The sequence below is a fragment of the Arachis hypogaea genome, chromosome 3 (genome assembly GCF_003086295.3).
Source record: "Arachis hypogaea cultivar Tifrunner chromosome 3, arahy.Tifrunner.gnm2.J5K5, whole genome shotgun sequence".
Classification (NCBI taxonomy): Eukaryota; Viridiplantae; Streptophyta; class Magnoliopsida; order Fabales; family Fabaceae; genus Arachis; species Arachis hypogaea.
Genome location: NC_092038.1, coordinates 141,651,587 through 141,674,089, shown reverse-complemented (window position 1 = coordinate 141,674,089; position 22,503 = coordinate 141,651,587). Strand labels below are relative to the sequence as shown.

At 35.1% G+C, this 22,503-nt stretch overlaps 3 protein-coding genes and 1 non-coding gene across 10 annotated transcripts; 3 read left to right on the top strand and 1 right to left on the bottom strand.

The window, feature by feature from the left end:
* The first annotated feature begins 182 nt into the window (after positions 1-182).
* Positions 183-6,848, top strand: LOC112734780 (DEAD-box ATP-dependent RNA helicase 1). 7 transcript variants are annotated; one of them, XR_011880487.1, is made up of 10 exons: positions 227-550; positions 679-969; positions 1,056-1,557; positions 1,648-1,802; positions 2,037-2,214; positions 2,633-2,820; positions 3,456-3,660; positions 4,259-4,364; positions 4,794-4,941; positions 5,038-5,434. XR_011880487.1 is itself a non-coding variant. In XM_025784234.3 (9 exons), the coding sequence occupies exons 2-9, from the start codon at positions 857-859 to the stop codon at positions 4,847-4,849; spliced, it is 1,503 nt and encodes a 500-aa protein (XP_025640019.1). In that variant the 5' UTR covers positions 300-550; positions 679-856; the 3' UTR covers positions 4,850-6,848. The 7 variants fall into 7 exon arrangements, 2 of the variants coding, with proteins under 2 accessions (XP_025640018.1, XP_025640019.1); XR_003168435.3 differs by having other exon boundaries at positions 214-969; XR_003168434.3 differs by having other exon boundaries at positions 300-969; positions 4,794-4,953.
* TRNAL-AAG (transfer RNA leucine (anticodon AAG)) lies at positions 6,054-6,134 on the top strand. The gene has a single exon. It is a non-coding gene; the product is annotated as a tRNA-Leu (tRNA).
* On the bottom strand, positions 6,139-6,742 carry LOC112734779 (uncharacterized). The gene has a single exon (XM_025784232.3). It carries the CDS (start codon positions 6,740-6,742, stop codon positions 6,446-6,448), a length of 297 nt encoding a protein of 98 aa, XP_025640017.1. The 3' UTR covers positions 6,139-6,445.
* Positions 6,849-14,573: 7,725 nt separating the features above from the next.
* Positions 14,574-15,260, top strand: LOC140183666 (uncharacterized). Its single transcript, XM_072232133.1, has one exon. It carries the CDS (start codon positions 14,574-14,576, stop codon positions 15,258-15,260), a length of 687 nt encoding a protein of 228 aa, XP_072088234.1.
* Positions 15,261-22,503: the final 7,243 nt, after the last annotated feature.

Genomic DNA, 22,503 nt, shown 5'->3' with positions numbered 1-22,503 from the left:
CACTTCACGTGACACATCATTATCTAAATGATAAAAAAACTAATTTAACTCACATTTTATTTTTCAGGGACTAATTTGATTAAAAAAATTATTAGAAGACGAAAATAAAAATTACGTGATCTTTTTAAAACTAATTTAAGTATTAACCCTATTTATATGCGTATAACATTTTCGACTTTATTAAATTCATTCTCTTTTAAAAATGAATATCTGCGTAATGATCCTTATCACAAACAATTATTTTTTATTTTGTTTTGTAACTAAGCCTATTTTTTAACTAATTGGTTAGAATTGACTTCACTCTAGTTGGTTTCCGAACTGAACCGTTTTTTAAATACTCCAAAATCTCTGTCTCTCCTCCGCCTCTCCCATCCCAGCCGCGAGTTCCATCTTTCTCATCCAGCCAGCCGCCGTGAGTTCTGTTCTCACTCTCCCAGCTGCGCGAAGTTCTCTGGATCTCTTCTCCTCCCCGTCGCCTTCGCCTTCCAGTAATCGTCGCGTCACTTCCTGCGGTGTCCTCCAGTCGCCGTCATCGACTCAGTTTGGATAGGTCCTCTACTCCTCTCTTTTTTTTTTTTTTGGGTCAACATCCTCTACTCCTCTTCGATCCAAACATTATATTCTGTTTTGTTTCTACTTCCAAAAAGAGATTAACTAGTTTTTATCTTCATGTTGAAGGCCCACTTAGACATATTCAAATTAAAATTGAGGAAGTCCAGAATGATAAAAGGGCTGAGGGCCCAAGTTCTTATTGTCTGTGACTCTCCAAACACTATCGTGGAATCCTCATTGTTGTTCAGTTAAACCCTGCGAGCTGCAGCATCTTGAGTCAAACGAAGGGTTTAAGAAGAAGAAAATGGAGGAACAAAAGAAACGCAGCATTCCGGTGCTGCCATGGATGCGAGACCCTCTAGACCTTACTCTCTTCCAACAGATTCCTCTCCATACCCTCCCTTCCCTCCACCCTAAGTAACTCTCACTCATTCTATCCATATTCCTTTTCATTTTCTTTTTCAAAAAATATAATGATTATGTTTTGTAATTTTGTTTTTTAGGTTGAAATTATCACTGGAAAACATGGGGATTTCCAACCTGTTCCCGGTGCAAGTTGCGGTATGGCAAGAAACCGTTGGGCCCGGGAAATTCCACCGAGACCTCTGCGTTAACTCCCCCACTGGCAGTGGCAAGACCTTGGCCTACGCGCTCCCCATCGTACAGTTGCTCTCCACACGCGTCGTCACGTGCCTACGCGCATTGGTCGTTGTCCCTACACGCGACCTCGCCTTCCAGGTCAAGCGTGTCTTCGACGCCATTGCCTCGCCCCTCGGCCTGCGCGTGGGACTCGCTGCCGGTCAGTCTTCCGTTGCGGACGAGATTTCAGAACTGGTGTACTCGCCGGAATGTGAGTTCGGGATTTCTTACGATCCGGAAGAGGTTGCATTTCGTGTTCGGAGACGATTGAGGAGTAAGGTAGATATATTGGTGGCAACCCCCGGAAGATTGATGGATCATATCAATACCACCAAAGGCTTCACTCTTGAGCATCTTCAATATCTTGTAAGTAGTAGATTGCACTATATCTCAAATCTCACAAATATAATGTTGAACGTAGTGTGTGTTAATTGTTTACAAATCAAATGGTTTCAGGTGGTTGATGAAACGGACCGGCTACTCCGTGAGGCCTACCAGTCATGGCTACCTGCTGTGCTTGAATCGGTGCAGTTGAATGAGGATAACACTTTTGAACCCAGTGATTCGTTTTTACCTTGTTCCATGGGTGTGTTAACAACCAGAAGAAGATGGTGAGTTCAAAGTACCTTTTATCTTGGCTTTTGAGGTTTTAATGACTAGATTTAGACTTTTGGTTGTGTTAGGACTTAGGTTTTTCAAATTGGATTATATGTTTGAAAATCGGAAGGATCCATTTTGCATACCTTTTTTCCCCCTTTTTATTTAAATTTAATACAAAAAATGAATGTTTATTGTAAAAGTGTACATTTAAATTGTTATTATCATTACTATTATGTTTTTTGTAGTGGAGTTGAGAGGGGTTTCAAGGATAAGCCCTACCCTAGGCTGGCAAAGATTGTCCTGTCTGCGACAATAACTCAGGACCCAGGCAGGCTTGTTCAGCTTGAGTTGCATCACCCTTTATTCCTGAGAGCTGGGCCAATGCGTTATCGACTCCCAGAAAATCTGCAATCCTTCAAATTGGTATGAACCTGCATGGTGATTTTGTCTCTTTTAAATTACGCCGGAGTTGTATGAAAAGATTACTTAAAGCTAAGATACTTTCTGCTGACATGAACCATTATTAGTAGTGTTGCTCTCAACCTTTCCTCCAATCCCTGTTTTAGTACCAACCCCCAACTTTTAGCTTTTCCCTTTTTTCTATATGTTATTATCTTTTGCTTTGAATAACCTGGATGTGTTATTCTGTTGGAATCCAAAGCATAGCTAGTTACAGCACTCACACACAGATAAGATTGCAAGGTTCTGAGATTGGTTGGTGGATGAAAGTATTTCTATTGTTTGTTCAAATGGCTTTTCACTTTAGTAAATTTTTAAGTTGACAAGTGATACCTGACAACTAGAAGTTCCCTTGTAATTCTATTTATTTATTTTTGTGCAGATCTGTGAAAGAAAGGTCAAACCCTTGTACTTGGTTGCCCTTTTAAAATCACTAGAAGGAGAAAAATGCATAATTTTTACAAAATCTGTGGAATCTACACATCGTCTCTGCAAATTGCTTAATTGTTTCGGAGATCTGCAAATTGATATCAAGGAGTACTCTGGTCTTCAACATCAACGTGTAAGAAGGTATTTTGTTACATTCTCACTGAACAAAGAAAATATAGAGTCATGTATGATGAATGCTTCCTTTGATCTTTCAATTATACAAAACTTGCTTCAAAAGAAGACACCACTCTCCTCTGTGTTGAATCCAATTTTTTTGTTGTATTATTGCCACTGAAATCTTAACAAGGAAAGAAATTTGGAATTTTCAAGGTATCTCATTCACCTAAAGCAAAGCTCCTACACTTAGCCAAAGTCGCACGACAAGCAACCATGTTTAAGAAAGTTTAGTTTCCTTCTCCCTAGGCATTCCATCAACTTGATGGTTGTACTCTACAAATTGGTCAATGAGAGAAAATCCATTAAGTAATCAACAAATCTGGTTATAATTGTTAAATGAGGAGCACTATTGGTCATGATAAATATAGACTAATTATGTAGATATGTAGATTTACACTATAATCTGATGCGGTGTGTATGGATTCACCATTAAGTGTTGGTGCACTCTGCTTCTATGTTTCTTAGCATGTCATATTATGTTTTTGGAATATATAGTTTTGAAATTATTTACAGATATCAATCTGTTCATGTCCTTTTGCCTAAGAACTATAGATTTGGAATCAGTTGATCCTTGACCCAAAAAACCTGCTTTCCTGCAGTAAGACCCTGAATAATTTTCGGAAAGGCGAGTTTCAAGTGCTTGTATCTTCTGATGCAATGACTCGTGGAATGGATGTGGAAGGGGTAAGAAATGTCATTAACTATGACATGCCCAAATACGTGAAGACCTATGTTCATCGGGCTGGTAGGACTGCTCGAGCTGGCCATACTGGGCGCTGTTTCACATTGATGTCCAATGATGAGGTTTGAGGTCACCCTCTCTCACTAATGATCACATGGTCATTTTTAGCGACTAGATCAAAGTGTATTTGTGTTTAATAAATTAGAAAAGTAACGTACACACTTTATTTCTGAATGTTAGTTGATCACCGTTATTATGTTGTTGCTCTCTCTCCCATTTTGTTCACTGCTATATTATTTACCGGTGGAGATTAAGAATATAGAATAAATCACAAAAGATGTCCCCGAATAATTTATACGTTGTCAAAAAATACCCTCATAGTTTAAAATGCACTACAAGTACCCAGACACGAAGAAAGACCATCTCCGTAACGAGACCATGAATAGTGTAGGAGACAGCCACATAAGCATTGTCGTTTGCCACTTCATTAGTTTTCGTTAACGGAGACAACCTTTCTTCATGTCTTGGTACTTTCGGCATTTTTTTAAATATTTTGAGGGTATTTTTGTCGTTATCTTATCAGGATATTTTTTCAGCAAATAAAGAATTCGGGGACATATTTGGTAGTTTACTCAAGAATGTATTGTTTTGTTAATTTCTTCTTAGCGACATTAGGAACTGAATAATTCTTGAACACTTCTCAAATCTTATACCTCTCAGGTACGACAATTTAAGAAGTTGATGCAAAAGGCTGAGGCTAGTTCTTGTCCCGAGCACATCATTCAATCCAGTTTGATTGAAGCACTTCACCCTACCTATGAATCAGGTACATGTGCTAATTCCAATTTTCGTGTATATCAACGGACAAGTTTCTCAACCAACCTAGTTGGAAACAGAGAATAAGACTCAAACATCAGTTTAATAGGCCACTTTATTACATGCTTCATCAAGAAGATTTTGCTTAATCTTCATAATCTTATAGTGAAAAAAAAAATGCCTTTTATGGATCATTGCTTCCATGCTATATCTCTTCAACTAAGGTGTACTGATTTTCCGCATTTAAATTAATTAATTAATTAATTTCCCACCCATTAATAAGCATGTTGAATCGAAGTATCATATTCATCTGCTTCAGAAAATGTCTTAAATAAGATTTACTTTCTATTGTGCATGGACCTAATTTGAATTCAAAGCTTCCTTTGTTGACTTTTTTGCTGTTTTGGAGTTTACATTAGATGTTCCAATTTTTTGGCAGCATTGAAAAAATTCAAGGAGAAGATTTCGAAGGCACGAAAGAAGGCAAATGATTAGAATCTTGTGGATGGAGCATATACATTGAAAAATGATCATTCATAGGAATAGCTTATCAAAGAGACCGGGAAAAAATCCTCTAAAGTGACAATGTTAGTAAAGCGGTAAAGTGATGCTTTAATCACCTTTGAATTTGTAACATTTATTATTTGTGAGCCTTACTATCTTAATTTAATGGTGATTAATAGAGTACTTTTTTCTCTAAAGTAACAATACAACTTTAGAGAATCCGAATCCCACTGACTGAATCATCCTGCAAAGGATTCGATTTGACTGAGAAAGAAGTCATTCAATGAATAACAACAGTCTGAAGCATATTATGAGGGCATGAACAGAGCTCTTGCGATCCCTCGGTAGTGGTGGATTTTGTGCATTCCTTGAAGTTTTTCTAACGGGATGCTTCCTTCACGGACGGGGCAAATGGATGAGATCATGCAGAAGTTCCGTGACAATGAGAATTGCAAATATTAATGAATAGATTTGTAATATTATTTTTATTTTTTCTAGTTGAAACATTCATTTCTCTGACGAGGAAAATATTTGAAGTTCTTAAGAAAGTGAGAATTTATCGTATACTTCTGAAAAGCCTCTTAGCATTCCCAAAGCAGTTTGATTAGGGGTGTAAAATGTCTGACGTTATAAACAAATGCCTGATTTTCACACTTATAGCTAAACAATTAATAATTGCTACGTCTACATAAAAAAATTCAGTTATTAAAATATAAAATATATACTACAAATAAGTTAAATATATAAATATAATTAATTTTTTGTATGTATATAAGATTTTTAAACAATTTTATAAACTGCGACTGGATTAAAGTTATTTTATATGAACAGAAGTGTGCTCGTTTGTTATTTTTATCAAGTAATTTTGATGTTTCAGCTGGTAGTTTGCTTCAATACAAATTGACCAACCAACACAACATTAAAAAAGAGGGGAAAAATCTGCTCAATCAAATTATACTAGCCCACCATTTTTATATTTGTAGTTTGTTATTTTCCCGAACAACTTTTTTTTATAAGAAAAAGTATTCAAACAAGTAGAACTTTTAATTGTGTTCCAACCTCGTCTAACAACTTCACATCCTTTGTCCAGCTAAGTTGAGTCTCGCATTTTGTTGCCACTATTTTCAATTGGTTGGGGTTTGAGATTTAAAAATTCAAACAATAATATATACGTGTTGGAAATATACATCGATAAGTTGAGATGGCCGAGTTGGTCTAAGGCGCCAGATTAAGGTTCTGGTCCGAAAGGGCGTGGGTTCAAATCCCACTCTCAACATTAATTTTTGAAACTGTTATAACTTCATTGCCAAGAAACATATAGATGATGATGAGTTAAGATCCTGTACAGCGTGGCAAACAATAACAATAAGCGCAGAAACAGCAAGCTCTCTACACACACGGCATCTCTTGTTCATCCAAATAAACCATTGAACAGGATACAGTTTCATTTTAACAACTCAACTCAACTACCTAATTAAACAGGACCACAACACAACATAACACAAGAGAATAAAAATAACTAGCAGCAGCTTCATCAATTTGTTGCAGTGACTCGTCATTATGAATGATAACCAACAGCCACCATCATCAGTGATTCAAAATTGAGAGGGATCTGTGAACTTCCTTCAGGAAATACTTTCCATTGTTGTTAGCACTCGCAATTGCTGCAGCAGCAGGTGATGATGAAGAAGAAGGTGATGACGGTGATAATGGTGAAGAGCCTTTAGGGGAAGAAGCGGCAGATGAAGAATCACTAGAGCTACTAGTTTCCCTCTCCTCTTCGGTGATTGTGTCCAACATCTTTCTTGTTCTGTGCCTCATCACAGTAACATACTGTGGTGGTGCAACCTCCATGAACAACCTTGCAAGCCTAGAATTCGCCATTATTATATTTTTCAAGTACTTAATTGAAACTGTTTTGTGAAGAAGAAAATTAAAGAAAGAAGAAATGAAAGCAGTAATGATGAAGTAGTTCTGTTTGGTTGAGGATGGAATGAAGAAGTGGGCATAGGTTCAATTTATAAGGGTTAATTTTACACTAGGCTTGAAAGGAGTGAAGGGTCATAGTCATAAATGGTTAATTCAAGTTTTTATTTTCTAGTGCCGGCTACAGCTTTTGATATTTAATGCTGGTGTTGTGTTGCTATCTGGAGACTTTTTCATACTGTAGATAACCCTTGCACTTGCACGTATCCGTAGAAGATATGGTTTTTGTTGTGCATGCACTAGCTTCCAAATTTGTACTTTTTTGGGTGCTTTTAATGCATTGACACGTTTCCTCACATGAACATTTTCTTTCACATTTATTGGCGGCTAAAAGGAGTGGAGGAATTTTAACCGTACAATTGTTTAAGTTATGGTGGTCGTTGCTTGGATTTTTTTGTTATGCTTATGCATGTTTGAATCATGAACTAATTAACGCTGCAAATTGGTGCCAAGTGTACCATTCATTAATGTTAATTGGCGGTGAGGTTTGGCACTGCATTAATCTTTTGAGGTTGAACTGACCCGACCATTCTCCATCAGAAATGTTTAACTATACGTCTTTATTTAGAATCTCTACTAACTCAATTTTCACCTATGAATAGTCAACAAAATTTTATAAAGTTATAGGTCTAATGTAAATAATAATAACCTTTTCATTATTATGTCACTAATTTTTATTCATGCATGAAGATGCAAGGATAAAGCAAGATATATCTAAATCACTACCATCGCCATCATAGCTACCGTCCACAGCTTCCTTTTTATTTTTATTCAATTCTCATTCCCCATCTTCGAGGGCATTGGCCCCTGAACTGTCGTATGCAACACATATTGTGGTTCATTCATACTAGCTCTTCAAATTTTCTAATATATATATAATTTCCTTTGCACAAAACATTTCGTTTTATATTATTCTTATTTTAGTTATATACCTTTTTTTTTTAATAAATAAAAGTTATACATCCACCATCTTCGTACACTTGTAAATATTTTTAGTTTAATGTACATACTGTATATGACGAGGATTGTAATTTCTTTTTTTTTTTTTTAAATGCCTTCTTCCAACAACTTGGAAAGAATAATACCAAGAAAAGGATGAGAATGATGATGAACAGGTGTGGACCATAAACGAGGTATGAGGGGATGAATTATATATGAAGTTGTAGCAATATGTTTATTTTGGATAAGGTTGTAGAAATAGGCCAACATGCTAATTTGTCTTCCTTCTTCATCATTCTTCATTCGTGGTATTGGTAGCTAGAGAGATCTTCACGTGAACATGGTGTCTTATTTTCATTAATTATTGTCTGATGCCACTAATTTTTTAAGTCAGGTAGTAAAGTGACAAATAAATCTTAAAGATTTACCACTATAAAAAAGTTATCGAATATATCGTTAGATTTATTAGTAAATTTATTAAAAAGATTTGTTGGTAACTTGTTTATCATTAAATTTAGTGGCGGAATAAATCTAATAGTATAAATTTTGTTGGTAATTATTTATTGGCAAATTTTTTTATCCGTTGCTAATTATCAGCAAATTTTAAATTTTTAATTGACAAAATTTTGGACTTTGTTATCGTCGAATTTTTTTCGATAAATTTGACGATAATATATTATTTATTATTAATAATTAAATTGATAGTTACCGACAAATATAATCAACATTAAATCCGACATTAAACTTGAACTCTTTTTTTTTAATTTGTATAAAAATTTAATATATAATTTTAGATATTTAAATTTAGTAATTTTTAAACTATCAAAATTTAAAGTTTTATAATTTCTTTTAATAAGTTGTCTATAATTTTTTGTTAAAAATTCATAAACAAGTTCAAATATCAATATACAAGTAAAAAATAACAGAAATCTTATTTGAGCATGAACAAATGAGAACAAATCTGTTGACCTTTCATCTTCAGTCTCAAGCTCCTCTACTAAGGATTTTGTAATTTTTCTTCTTCAAAAGATTCTTTTATCTGTTCTTCAAAATTTTTTAATGAGCTGTAACAATGAGAGAGTGCATAAGTGACTATTAAACTAAAGATGTTACTTACATTCTGAAAAATCAATCTAAATTAAAATTATAAACATAGATTAAAATAATAAACCAGAACTAAAGTAAAATAAACTATAAGAGACATAAGTTAATTCCGTAATGAAACTCAATCATATGCAATTTGGTGTTTCTGATACCAAATTTAATTGCATAAACTAAAAGTGATATTGATATTAGATCACAATGAGAAATTTAAATCGAACAACAATAGAGAGCACAATACAAAGACAACAAAATCAAGCCACAAAACAAGTATGAGGAAAATACTAATCCATAGAAAGTAATACAAGTACTCAACATGTTGGATTATTTTAAATCGAAGTATAAAGCATACATCTATCAATAGATAAGTTAAAGAAGCTTAATACTAATTTCACACTATGGGTTATGATTCCATTTTATGATATTAACTGTTTATTTAATTGCAAGTCATGTATACAAAGAAGCTTTCATACAAGATGATTCTATAAATGAAATATTTAATAATAAAGACAGCATAAGTGCTTATGAATTGACCAACACACCTGAAATTTGCTAATTAGACTGATCTTTTGATGAGCTAGATCAGATACATTTGATGATCATTCTGCAGAAAAAATAAAATAAACAAAGAATAGTTTAGTACAAAATTTTTAACTATTTATGCCATGAATAAAAAAAAGAGTCAACCACATGCATTAAGGAACAAGGGAATAAATATTTTTATTTTATCAATTAGGTAAATATTAATAATCTTGATTTTACCTATTTAGTGCTAATTGATGAATTCTTTAAGAACAATCAATTACAAATCTTTTTTATAATAGTATTAAAAATTTAAGATAGAGTTTTTCGGTATCAATAAATCAATGTAATAAAAAATCACTGATTCTGATAATAAACATCAACATTGAAATATTTATGATCACAACAACTGAGTTTTGAAAAGTTGTTGATCTTGAAATTGAGTTAACCGCCCTTTAGTTGTTGCATTCTCTAGTGATTAAATATTTTTGAGGAAGTTAGAGAATACTAGAATAGTGTAACAAAAATCATATATTTTTTACTACAGTAACTTGGATTAAGTTCTTTACAGTTTCGGTCTTTAATTTTTATTTTTTTGAACTTGGTATTTCAAAAAATAAAATTTTCAAAAAGTTTTAGTCATTTTTATAAAATAGTCACAGAGCTACACATCTATAAACAATTTAATTATCTGTATCTTTAAGTAAAAGACCTATCTTAATTTTATTATCAATTTACAAATTGATTCTTAATAAAATCTAAAGAAACCAAATAACTAATTAACATGATAAGGGGACGCTGAAAGAACATTTTATAAGTTGGACTGAGATATTAGCTAGCAAAGAAGAGCGTAAGAGGTGGTTGATGGGCTTTTGTGCGATTATCTGGAACATCTAGCTAAAAAGGAATAGAAAAATTTTTCAGAACAAAGGAAAAGGGGTTGTTGAGGTCATCCATATGTCCTTCATGAACTATAAAGAGCGGTTAGGTGGAGATTCTTTTTGTTGTTGATGGCAATGCCGGAGATGACAATGGGATAAACAGTAGTCTTACTTGGAGTTGCATAGTTTAGTTTATGATTTATTTGGTTCGTTTGTTATTGTTCGCTCCACTTGATGTGTTGAGCTTCTTTCTTCAAAAAAAAAAAAATCTAATTAACATGATAAAAATAAAAAACAGAGAAATGTAGGGAAGGAAAAAGACACAACTAGATAAAAAAAGAAGGGTAATATCACAATTGATGGAGGCAAGCGACAGCAAGAAAGAAACAAGCTCCTCCATGGCAAAAACAAGCTCCAGGTGGACGCTACTCAACAGCGATGATGGCTGGAGTCATCGTGGGAAGCAGTCAATGATGGCAAAACGGCAGCGAATAGTGGTGATGGGGACTGACAGCGAGAGAGAAAAGGGAGAAAAGTGAGGTTAATGATGTTACAGAAATGGAAGGGAAGACTTCACAAATTTGAATTTAGGGTCAATTTTATCGGCGGGCTTACCGTCAGAAAAATCCGCCGATAACGCATAGCTTGTGACAAAAACGGCGTGTTTCATTTAATTACCTTACTATCGGATTTTTTTCTCTAAATCTGACGCTAATGATCGTGCCAATTTTTCTTTTCTTTTCTCCAATTATATTTTGAAATCGAATTTGACGATAACTTTTTTACACGACGAATTTATTGCCAAATCTGCCAGAAAATTCGCCGCTAACCTCCGACATTAAATTCAACGATATTCAACATTTTTTTTATAGTATACACTTTAAACATATTAGTTCCTAAAAACAAAGAAGTTCTCTAAAATAATTAGTGTGAACACAATACCTTTAAATTAGTCCCTATTAGAATAGAAAGTCTATATATATAAAATGTAAATCATTAAAGATTTATTTAACACTTTACTCTATTTTTTATATATAAAATTTTGGCATTTGTTTTATCATTAATTTGTCTTTAGTTTATTTAACACAAATTTTAGAGTGTCGACATTTTTTTTATTACTTTATATTTGAGTAAATACTAGTTAATTTCTTATTTCTTTTTAACTAAATGTGTTAATTTCCAGTAATTTCTTTTTTTACTAAATGTGTTAATTTCCAGTAATTCTAAATAAAAATGTAATATATATATAAAATAATTATTAAATTAATTATTTTATATTTATGTATAAGTAAATATTTTATATATTTTTAATATATATTCTATATAAATAATTGATTAATAATTTTTTTTGAATACATATTATGAATTATTCATTCCTATAAATACTAATTAACAAGGTAACAGAATTAAACTATATATAGCAGAAAATTTACGGTAAAGAGAAAAATTCCACAGTCGTTTATATATTATAAGTTAACCATATTAGTTGAATATTAAAATTAGTTAGTATAAATACATATTAAAATATAAAATATATATTAAAAATAAATTAAATAATATATATTTATATATAAATATATAATAATTTATTTATTGTATGGATAATATTTTTATTTATAAGTTTAATTATATTAGATATAAATAAAAAAATCAATCACTTATATAAAATATATATTAAAATATAAAATATATATTAAAAATAAGTTAAATAATATAAGTATTTATAAATAAATATATAATAACTAATTTAATAATAAATTTTTTGTATGTATGTAATATTTTTATTATAACTTTGAGATATAAAAAATATAAAAAATTATCTTTTAGTTAGCCAAACAAAACAATATGAAAAACTTACCTAACATAATATTACCCTTGTTTGGACTATGAACCATTTTGCTTGTCATCAGCCATTATCAAAGAAAATAGCTAATCTGAGCCTCTGGGGCGATGGGTTTATTTATTTCCTTAATCAGTTAGGATTTTGCCATGGAAAAATATTCTTTTACAAGTCGTTGTTTGTTATAAGAGGGCATGGAATGAAGTTGAATTAGTCAAAATTAGTGCGTGCCCCCAAAAAACAACAAACTTGGTGATTCATTTTCTAATTTAGCTTCTATATTGTTTTGCAGTGAACGCGACGAGTATGGTCAAAATTTTCATTCAATCTGTACTAAAATTATCGGATCAGATCCAATATTTACGATTTTTAAGTTTGGATCCGATCCGATTCGTACATTTGCAGATCGAATCAGATCTAATCGGATATATCCACAAAATATATAAATATTTAAAAAAATTATTTTTATTTAAAAATATTAATAAAATATTATTTTTTTACTCTTTTAAACATGTTTACTCTTAAAATATTATTAAACATACTTTTCTTAAATAATAAAAATAAAATCATACAATATATATAATATATCAATTGAAATAAAATATAAAAAAATATTTATTTATTTATTTATTTATTTTTGGAGATCCCCGAATATGCGAATACAAACATAAAATTCGCAATCCGATAACCTTGTGAATCGGAACCGATCCTATAACCTTACGGATCAAATCGATATCCACAATTCTCAAATCAGATTCGGATAAATACCGCAGATATCGGACCCATGAACACCTGATATTGTTTGCTCCTCTCACTCACTCACTAATGACTCTACCGATTCTATTATTAAGATAATGCTCTGACTCCTTATTAGCTAGGCGGTCGAATTTTCTTTCAAATCCATTCTGATGATCAAGCTATTTCCTAATACTTTCAACAATGGTGGTTCATACCACTTGAATGCTATGAGGTTCTATTATGAATGAGATCTTATTGCTGAATTTGTTATGTTGTATCATCTATCATCATTGTCAACATCATATTAGATCACATGTCTATATATTAAAAGAAGAAACAACAGCACATGCATGCATGCAGCTTCTAAGAAAGAGTGTAAGTAGCATATTCCATATATGGAAGACAAAATTGAACAATTTGCACCATATGCCATGTAGCAAGCTAGCACTTGATGACCCCCTTCACCTATCATTAATAAATGAGCCCCATAATATAAACATCACTTATGCCGTATTAGGGAGGGTACGTATAATACATACAAGAGAGGAATAAGACTACTCATGTTTTCTTTTCTTTAAGTAATTTTCTTCATTAGGCCCTAAAACCAATTAATAGAGAAATAGAAGCGGTTGCATTCAGCCAGTAGTGGAAAATAATGAATAACGACTAATAAAAGAGGAACAAAAAGGAATAATGCCAAACTCAGCATTTATGCTGTAAAGCAAGTGTATGCCGCCATGGACCTGGCTATCTTTATTTATTTATGTATTTTTGTTCTTTTTTATTTCTTCAAACATGCATGGTGTGGTCATCGATGGCGCTCAACCATGTCATGCTTATATTATAATGATAAGTGCTGTATTGCTTTCTAGCTACTTTCACTTCTTCCTCATGTATGATAATAAAAAATAAAAACTACGTGTAGTTATTTTTATTTAGCTAAATTTATTAAATTATTTAATAATTTTTAACTTTTTTTTATAGATATAGAGACATAAAGTTCTAAAAAAAACTAGATAGATATTATCTTAAAAAAAGCAGTTTCAATAAAATCTATATGAAAATTTAAAGAAATACATGAGGGAATAGAGAAAAAAATGACATCCCAACTGAAACGCATGCTCTTGCCATGTCAATCTATCTGCATAAGCATTCATTTTTCAGAATTTATGAGTAATGTTTCAATTGTTTAGTCTACTGTAACGATATTTAATAGCTAAAACTAATGCTCTTGTAGAGTGCAACTCGATGGTTCCTTAAAGACAGAGACTTACTACTACTTTAGAATCTACCTACATGCAAACATTCATGTATCCAAGGTTTAGAGTTAACTCTAACCCTAACAGAATAGCTTAGAGTGTATTATGGACCATCTAAGTTAATTAGTCACTAGTCTAACCAATAGTCAGTCACTCATGTAACTTAGTTAGTTAGCTTTTCTTCAATATAATTGATTAGTTAGTTAGAGTACCCTTCCCTCATTAAGCAGTTAGACCCTTATATGTTATGTACATGAATATATATCCCATCTGTAACAGAATTAATCAATGAGATCACTCATTTTCTCTCTGCATTTGCATGTTATAACATGGTATCAGAAGTGAATTCTCTTCACGATTCTGCTACACTTTTCTTCTCCTGGTGATTTTTCGGAAAAATTTTTTGATTTTCTTGCCTCTTTTTTCTTCTCCTTCCTTTCTTTTTCAAGATGTTTGCTTCACCGATTCCAATCAAGATGTCCACAATCTTTGAATCGAATCCCTCCCAAGGCAACTTGACCTCTCCGGCACGGTCTTTGCCGATTTCTCAGCCGCTCCAAAAAGACAATTATGGTTCGTGGTGCAGATCGATGCATCTTGCATTGAGTGGCAAACGCAAGATTGGCTTCATTGATGGTTTTTTGCAGAAACCAGATCCAACTGTTCATCTCGTGCTTGCAGAATGCACCAACGACATCGTCACGACGTGGTTGTTAAACTCGATCTCCAAGGACATTGTCACGAGCGTGATCTACGCGGGTTCAACTGCTCTCCTTTGGCAGGACCTGGAGACTCGTTTCTCTCAAAGCAATGCACCTCGTATCTTTGAGCTGAAACGATCTCTCATGTCACTGACCCAAGGCTCTCTCTCTGTTTCACAATATTTCACAAAGTTGAAGATCCTTTGGGAAGAACTCAATACCTTCAAGCCTCTGGTCTCGTGCTCCTGCGGTGGTGTTAAATCGATTCAAACCTACCTCGATCAAGAATATGTCATGCTGTTCCTCATGGGGCTCAATAAAAATTTGGCAAATGTTAGAAGCCAAATCTTGTTATCAGATCCCCTTCCTTCAATTGACAAAGTTTTCTCTCTGGTCTTGCAAGAAGAGAAACAATGTGCACTTACTTCTCCTTAACCTAGCCAGCACATGGTATTCGCAGTCAAGTAGTCTCCGAAGTTCTCTCTGCATCAAAATTCGAAGCCAAAGGGTAAGAAAGATCGTCTAACTTGCTCTCAATGTGGACTCATGGGACACACTGAAGACAAGTGTTATCGCCTTCATGGCTATCCACCAGGCTATCTGCAAAACAAGACTCCCAAGCCTTAGGTGCATCATGTGGCTCAAGTGAATCATGCTCAAGAAGTGCAAGATTCATCAGTCACCTCTCCCTTCTCTCTCATGGCAGCTCAATACAACCAATTGATGGCTCTTCTTCAACCATAGCAAGCTGTTCAAGACATTGAACCTGAGATATGTGCAGGTGAAGTGTTCTCTTCTTGTTACATGAACCAAAAGGCAATTCCAATTGTCTGGATTGTTGATTCAGGTGCTACCACCCACATCACCAACTCCTTTAATTCTCTAATTGAGCCAAAATCATTATCTAACCACTTTGTTGCTTTATCTGATCATACCAAAATCCGTGCATTAGCCATTAGTAATGTTGTCCTCAACCCTCTTTAACACTTGTTAATGTCATATTCATTCCATCCTTTAGAGTCAATTTGATTTCGGTTAGTTCCCTTCTAAAATTGTCAAATTGTAGTGTCCATCTTTCTGACCTATCATTTGTGATATAGAAGAAGAACTCCAAGCAAGTGATTGGCAGAGGTGATGAAGTTGATGATCTGTTTGTTCTACAATCACCACCCTTAATGCATGCTCCCTCTCTTGATGTTGATAATTGTCATTTAGTTTTTTCTGTTAGTAGCTCTACTTGACATGCAAGATTAGGTCATACGTCTGAAAAAGTCTTCAATAGGTTGAATTCTATTTTGTCTTCAACACCCTTAAAATTCAATCACTCCAATTGTGATGTGTGTCCATTAGCCAAACTTAGGCGTTTATCCTTTCAATCAAATAATACCTTTTGTTCTTCCATTTTTGATTTGGTTCATTGTGATATTTGGGGGCCTTATCGTGTCTCTACATATAATAATATGAGATTTTTTCTTACTGTTGTGGATGATCACTCTAGATTCACATGGACCTTCTTGTTGAAACATAAATCTGATGCTGCTAATACTCTTATCAATTTCTTCAATATGGTTGAGACTCAATTTAAGACCAGGGTGAAGCAAATGCGATCGGACAATACAGGTGAACTTTCCCTCACCGAATACCTCAATTCGAAAGGGATAGTGCATCAATTCTTATGTGTCGAAAGGCCTGAGCAGAACTTCGTAGTTGAACGAAAACACCATCATTTGCTCAATGTGGCTCAATCTCTATTCTTCCAATCCAATGCTCCAATTGAATTTTGGGGCGAATGTGTTCTGACTGCCACATTTCTAATCAATAGATTGCCAAGTCCAGCCCTTCAATATAGCTCACTATATGAGAAGTTATTCTCCGAACAGTCAGACTACCATTCTTTACGGGTCTTTGGTTGTCTAGCTCATGCTTCCACCCTCATTTCCAAATAACACAAATTCTCTCCACGTGCAGTGCGCTCAGTTTTCATTGGATATCCTTCTGGCTACAAGGGATATAAGCTCTATGATCCAATCGCTAAGAAGATTTTTATCTCGAGGGACGTTACCTTTGTGGAGTCTGAGTTTTCATTTCAACAATCCTCTAAGACTTCCAGCACCATTGTTGATATCTTTCCTGATGTGGTCATGCCTCTTTTCCTTCCCGATGTGACACCTAGTTCCTCTTCACCTGCCACCAATGTAGAGCCACAACTTCAACAAGTCTCAGCTTCATCTCAGGCGATTCCCACCACTGAGCCTCGCCGAACATCTAGACCATCAAGACCACCTCCGTACCTCAAGGATTATCAATGCCACAATGTTTACCACATGAATTTTAAACATCTCTCTCAACCTCACTGTGCTTTCATTGCCAATGTTGCTGCAATCCCTGAACCTGCCTTCTTCCATCAAGCAGTCAAGTTTCTAGAATGGCGAAGAGCAATGGATGAAGAGCTCCAGGTAGGGGTGGCAAGAGTACCCGAACCCGCGGGTACCCGACCCGCTCGGGGCGGGTTTAAACCTGACCCGAGGGCGGGGCGGGTTTTGATCGGGGCGGGTAGTGTAGCGGGGCGGGGCGGGGTCGGGGTCAGGGTAAACCCGCCCCTACCCATCCCGGAGTACTTAATATATATATATATATATTAGGGTTTGCCTCCAATCCACCAACCATCAGAGATCAGACCTGAGACCCCAAGTCCCTTTGCTCTTCAGCTCAGCCTCTCATCTCCTCTCCGCCATTGCGCCGTCGCTTCGCAGCTCCTTGCCGTCGTTGCAATTCCTTGGCGTCACCACTTAGTCCCACTGCTCCTTACTGTCGCTGCTCACCTCCCGCCTGCCGTCGGCCCGTCGCTGCTCAGCCGCACAACTCCTCGCCCTCGCTGCTCAGTCGCGCAACTCCTCGCCCTCGCTGCTCAGCTCGCACAGCTCCGTAAGTTCCCCTCTCTCTCTCTCTCTCTCTCTCTCTCTCGTGCTCTCTATCTCTCCATCGTTGTGAGATCTAAGTTCTTCTCTTGTTCTTCCACAGATTCATCGCTTGGTCGCTGTCGCTGTGAGCTTGTCCGTCGCTGTTGCATGTGAGCCTGTCACCGAAGCCCTTTTTCTCTGTCTCTAACCACCGGTAAGTCTTTGAGCCCCTCTGTGTTTGCAGATTTGCCATCCCACAGGCATGCTCTACTAGATTTGAAAAATTAAAGTTGTTTTGATTGATGAGAAGTGCATATTTAGTTTTGATAACAATATTTTTGACTGATAAGAAGTGCATGTTTAGTTTTGATTTATCATTTTTATGCATTTTGAATTTTGATTTTAATCTGATTTTGTAATTGTCATTGAGTACTGAATGGACCCCTCAAGATTAGAGTGATTTGGTTTATGAAAGGGAATATGCCCAAGGTGTTCTAATTATGGAGAGAATTGGGCATTTGAAATTAGCAGAATTAGTAATGTGCGGAAGTGTTCTGAATTTTTTTATTATTACAAAAATTAGTAATGCCAATTTGTTGATTAGGTATTTCTAATAAACAAGTAGGTAGACATAGGGTAATTAATAGATTCCAAGTTGTGAAACTCTATGATCTGAGTGTTGAGTGGGAAATTGAGTCTCTAATTTGTATTGTAGGCTTCACCAAGGGCTCTACTGCTCAGTGGCTTTTCTCAAGCAAAGTCTATGCTGTTCCACACTTGATGTCTTTTAAGGTTTCTCAAGATGAGAAGCCTTTTGACTCCACTCTAAAATTCCCTGCTCCTGAACAGGTTTCACACTACCTACCATCTCTCTCACTTTCTCTAAATTCCTCCGAAATTGACAAGTTAGTTCAATATTTAATCTTCTAGAGTTTTAGTTCTATTTTAAAGTCAACTTTGTACTTGAAGAGGACAAATGTTTTCATTCTGCTTATTTACTATATCTGGTATATGAAATGAACTTCACTTCACTTCAGATCTGAACTTAGCTTGATGTTTTTCCGCCCCCAATGTCTTGTGTTTTCAGTTTCCAATCAAGCAATTTCAGTTTCTGTGGGGAATCCATAATGTGCAGCAGTGTTCTGAATTATGATGAAATCAAGAAACAGGGAATAAGCTATAGACATATACAAATAGAAAAAGTTTGTTTATGGTTATCTAATTTAATTCAATTGGCTTAGCATGTATTCTCATATTCTCATCTAAATATTTCATGTGTTACAATCCTATTATATATAGAACTACAAGGATGGGCCTAATATATGAATGTATGGTTATTGATTTTCAAGTTTCATTCATTATTTCTTATTATTATTATTTTTTAAAAATGTTTTACATTTGGAGAAGCTATGATTAACTTAATCTCCAGATTTTCATAGTCTGCAATGCATTATACAAATTCATTTTGTCCCAAACATGATCATTATGATGATCACGTGAATTCAAGATCACATAGATGGTTGAAAGATTGTGATTAACCTCATCAGTAGCCAACAGTTGATTTAATAGCATCCAATATCTGCATAAAATAAGTGGCAGAACTTGTTATGTATTCTGATTTTTCATTTATGCATTCTGATCTTTATTAAGATATGATTTTAATTTGTTAATTGTTATATCTTTTGATTTTCAGGTTTAAATCTTGATTTGCAAACTTTTAATGATGATGAAGATGTTGAAAGTGATCAAGAATAAGGGTTAAAGATTTTTTTATATCTAATATTATAATTTCTTTATTATGGTGTTAAATTTGTAGTGATCTAACACTTTTTTTTTATTTCAAGTTATTTGAGCTAATGACATTGTATGAATTTTTATGTTTGTATTTTAATTTATCTATGAATTTTAAGTTTTTGTCTTAATTTAGATATGAATATGTAAAAATTAAAATATTTAATTTTTATAGGGGCGGGTAGGGGTGGGGCGGGTACCCGCAGGGGCGGGTTCGGGTACTGCAATTTACTACCCGCGGGTTGTGGCGGGGCGGGTAGTACTTGAGTGACGGGACGGCGGGGCGGGGTCGGGTAGGGTAAAAACCCGCCCCTACCCGCCCCACTGCCACCCCTAGCTCTAGGCCATGGAAGACACAAATACTTGGTCTTTGGTGCCCCTGCCTGCTGGCAAACACACCATTGGATGCAGATGGGTCTACAAAGTCAAATGTAAAGCAGATAGTTCTGTGGACAGATATAAAGCCAAACTCGTTGCAAAAGGATACACCCAACAAGTTGGTATAGACTTCAAGGACACATTTTCACCCGTGGCAAAACTCACCGCTGTTCGATTGCTTCTGTTGTTGGCAGCCATAAACAAATGGTCTTTGCTTCAAATGGATGTAAACAATGCCTTCTTGAATGGGGATTTATTCGAAGAGGTATATATGGACTACCTCTCGGCTACAATTCCAAAAATTCTGCACTTGTATGTAAGTTAAACAAGTCCATTTATGGTTTGAGGCAGGCTTCCCGTCCATGGTTTTGCAAATTCTCTTCAGCTTTGCTTAACCACCACTTCAAACAATCGAGGCATGATTACTCCTTTTTCACCTATGGTAGTGGCGACCAAACAGTCTATCTCCTTGTATACGTAGACGATATTATCCTGGCCAATCCATCTAAGGACATGTTGTACAAGGTGCAGAAGTTATTGGAATCGCTCTTCAAATTGAAGATTCTTGGTGATTTGAAGTATTTTTTGGGTTTGGAATTGGCAAGATCAGATGAGAGAATTGTTCTTAGCCAATGTAAGTACATCCTTAGCATCCTTGAAGACACCAATTTTGCTAAATCTAAGCCTACCTCTTTGCCTAAGGCTTAGTAGCTCAGATGGGGAGTTGCTCAAGGATCCCGCGAGCTATAGAAGGCTTATAGGGAGATTGATGTACCTCACCATCTCGCGCCTGGACATCACCTACGCTGTCTCCACCCTTAGCCAATTTCTGTCCCAACTTCGCACTGCACATCTTCATGCCCTTCATCATTTGCTGCGGTGCATCAGAGGCACCGTAGAGCAAGGCTTACTTTTTTTTGGCAAACTCCAAGAAGAGACTAATGGCTTATGTGGATGTAGATTGGGCAGATTGCCTGGATACTAGACGAAGTGTCACTGGGTTCTGTGTGTTCATTGGAGATTCTCTTATTGCATGGTGATCGAAGAAGCAGACCACAGTCTCCAAATCATCCGCAGAATTTGAGTATCGGGCCATGGCAGCAACTGCTGTTGAACTCACATGGTTGAAAGGCCTCTTGTTTGACTTTCAAGTTGATATTCCCTCTTCTATGCTGTTTTGTGACTCTCAATCTGCTATTCACATAGCATCCAATCCCACTTTTCATGAGAGAACTAAGCACATAGAAATGGACTGCCACTTTGTGCGCGAAAAGGTGGTTGTAGGGTTTATTAAGCTCATTCATGTTCGGACGCAACATCAACTAGCCGATGTGTTCACCAAGCCAGTGGCCCCAACTCAATTCAATAATCTCATTTCCAAGTTTGGCATGATAAATCTTCATCTGCCAACTTGAGGGGGGATATTATGGACCATCTAAGTTAATTAGTCACTAGTCTAACCAATAGTCAGTCACTCATGTAACTTAGTTAGTTAGCTTCTCTGCAATATAATTGATTAGTTAGTTAGAGTACCCTTTCCTCATTAAGCAGTTAGACCCCTGTGTTATGTACATGAATATATATCCCATCTGTAACAGAATTAATCAATGAGATCACTCATTTTCTCTCTGCATTTGCATGTTATAATAGAGTGCTGCTAAAGTTATTGTACAGCTGCCTAAATTTACACTATGACAAGCCAAAAACTTACTTTCATGGTCTTTTAATAAAACAAGCAAACCATTTAACCGTCCTTTGTAACAGAGCTATCAAAATTGAGCTTAATGAAGGAAGGATTTGGAGGGATCCAATGGATTTGTTTTTAGCAAAGCACCTAACTTTTTTTTTGCCTGAGCTATCTCCTCATGCACTGAGTTATACTCTTTAGCTAAATGCACAACCAAATCATAGATCTTATTTTCATCTACTGCATTGTCCCTCTAAAAAATATGCTTGATGCAATGATACCAAAGAGAACATAGGATGCAAGTAAACAACAAGAACTAAGAAATGCCTTGGTAATGGGATTAAGATGATAAATTCTTTAACAACCTGGAAAAGAGTGGTTGACTAAAGAATGTATCAGAACTCAATGAAGCGTCAATGCTCTTCCACGTATTCTTTGCGACTCTGCAGTTGCGAAGGACATGCAGCAAAGGCTCTAAACAAGAACCACAAATATGATAAATATCCTCTTGAGTCATCTGCCTGCTAGCTTGAACCTCATTTGTCAAAAGGGCTTCATTAGCAACTAGCCAAAGAAATGTGCGCTTCTTCTGGACTTCAACTTTTCAAATTCTCAAAAATAAATCAACCCTAAAATTTTCAGGGTAGTTCAAATAAATAGAACACGCTTACTTAATGCTAATTTTACTGTTGGAATTAAGAAGCCACACTACTTGATCATCCCCAAAATTTACTTTTGGAACTTTTAAGGATGAGAAAACTGAGATCCAGTCCTCTCCTAAAACCTCCTCAATTTTACCTAAATCTCATTTATCTTTTGTTGCATATTCACTGACCATGTCATTCAACATATCCTCCAATATATCTGATTGAGCAAAATCTTTAAATTTATTCATGCTTGGGATTCAATAATCTTTCTAAAA

What these genes read in the sequence shown, in the direction of transcription:
- LOC112734779 (XM_025784232.3), bottom strand. Translation starts at nt 6,742, where the DNA reads ATGGCGAATTCTAGGCTTGCAAGGTTGTTCATGGAGGTTGCACCACCA.
- LOC140183666 (XM_072232133.1), top strand. Translation starts at nt 14,574, where the DNA reads ATGTTTGCTTCACCGATTCCAATCAAGATGTCCACAATCTTTGAATCG.
- LOC112734780 (XM_025784233.3), top strand. Translation starts at nt 857, where the DNA reads ATGGAGGAACAAAAGAAACGCAGCATTCCGGTGCTGCCATGGATGCGA. An exon ending in ATCTGCAATCCTTCAAATTG is followed by an intron (nt 2,215 to 2,632) that starts GTATGAACCTGC and finishes ATTTTTGTGCAG; the next exon opens with ATCTGTGAAAGAAAGGTCAA. An exon ending in CAACATCAACGTGTAAGAAG is followed by an intron (nt 2,821 to 3,455) that starts GTATTTTGTTAC and finishes GCTTTCCTGCAG; the next exon opens with TAAGACCCTGAATAATTTTC.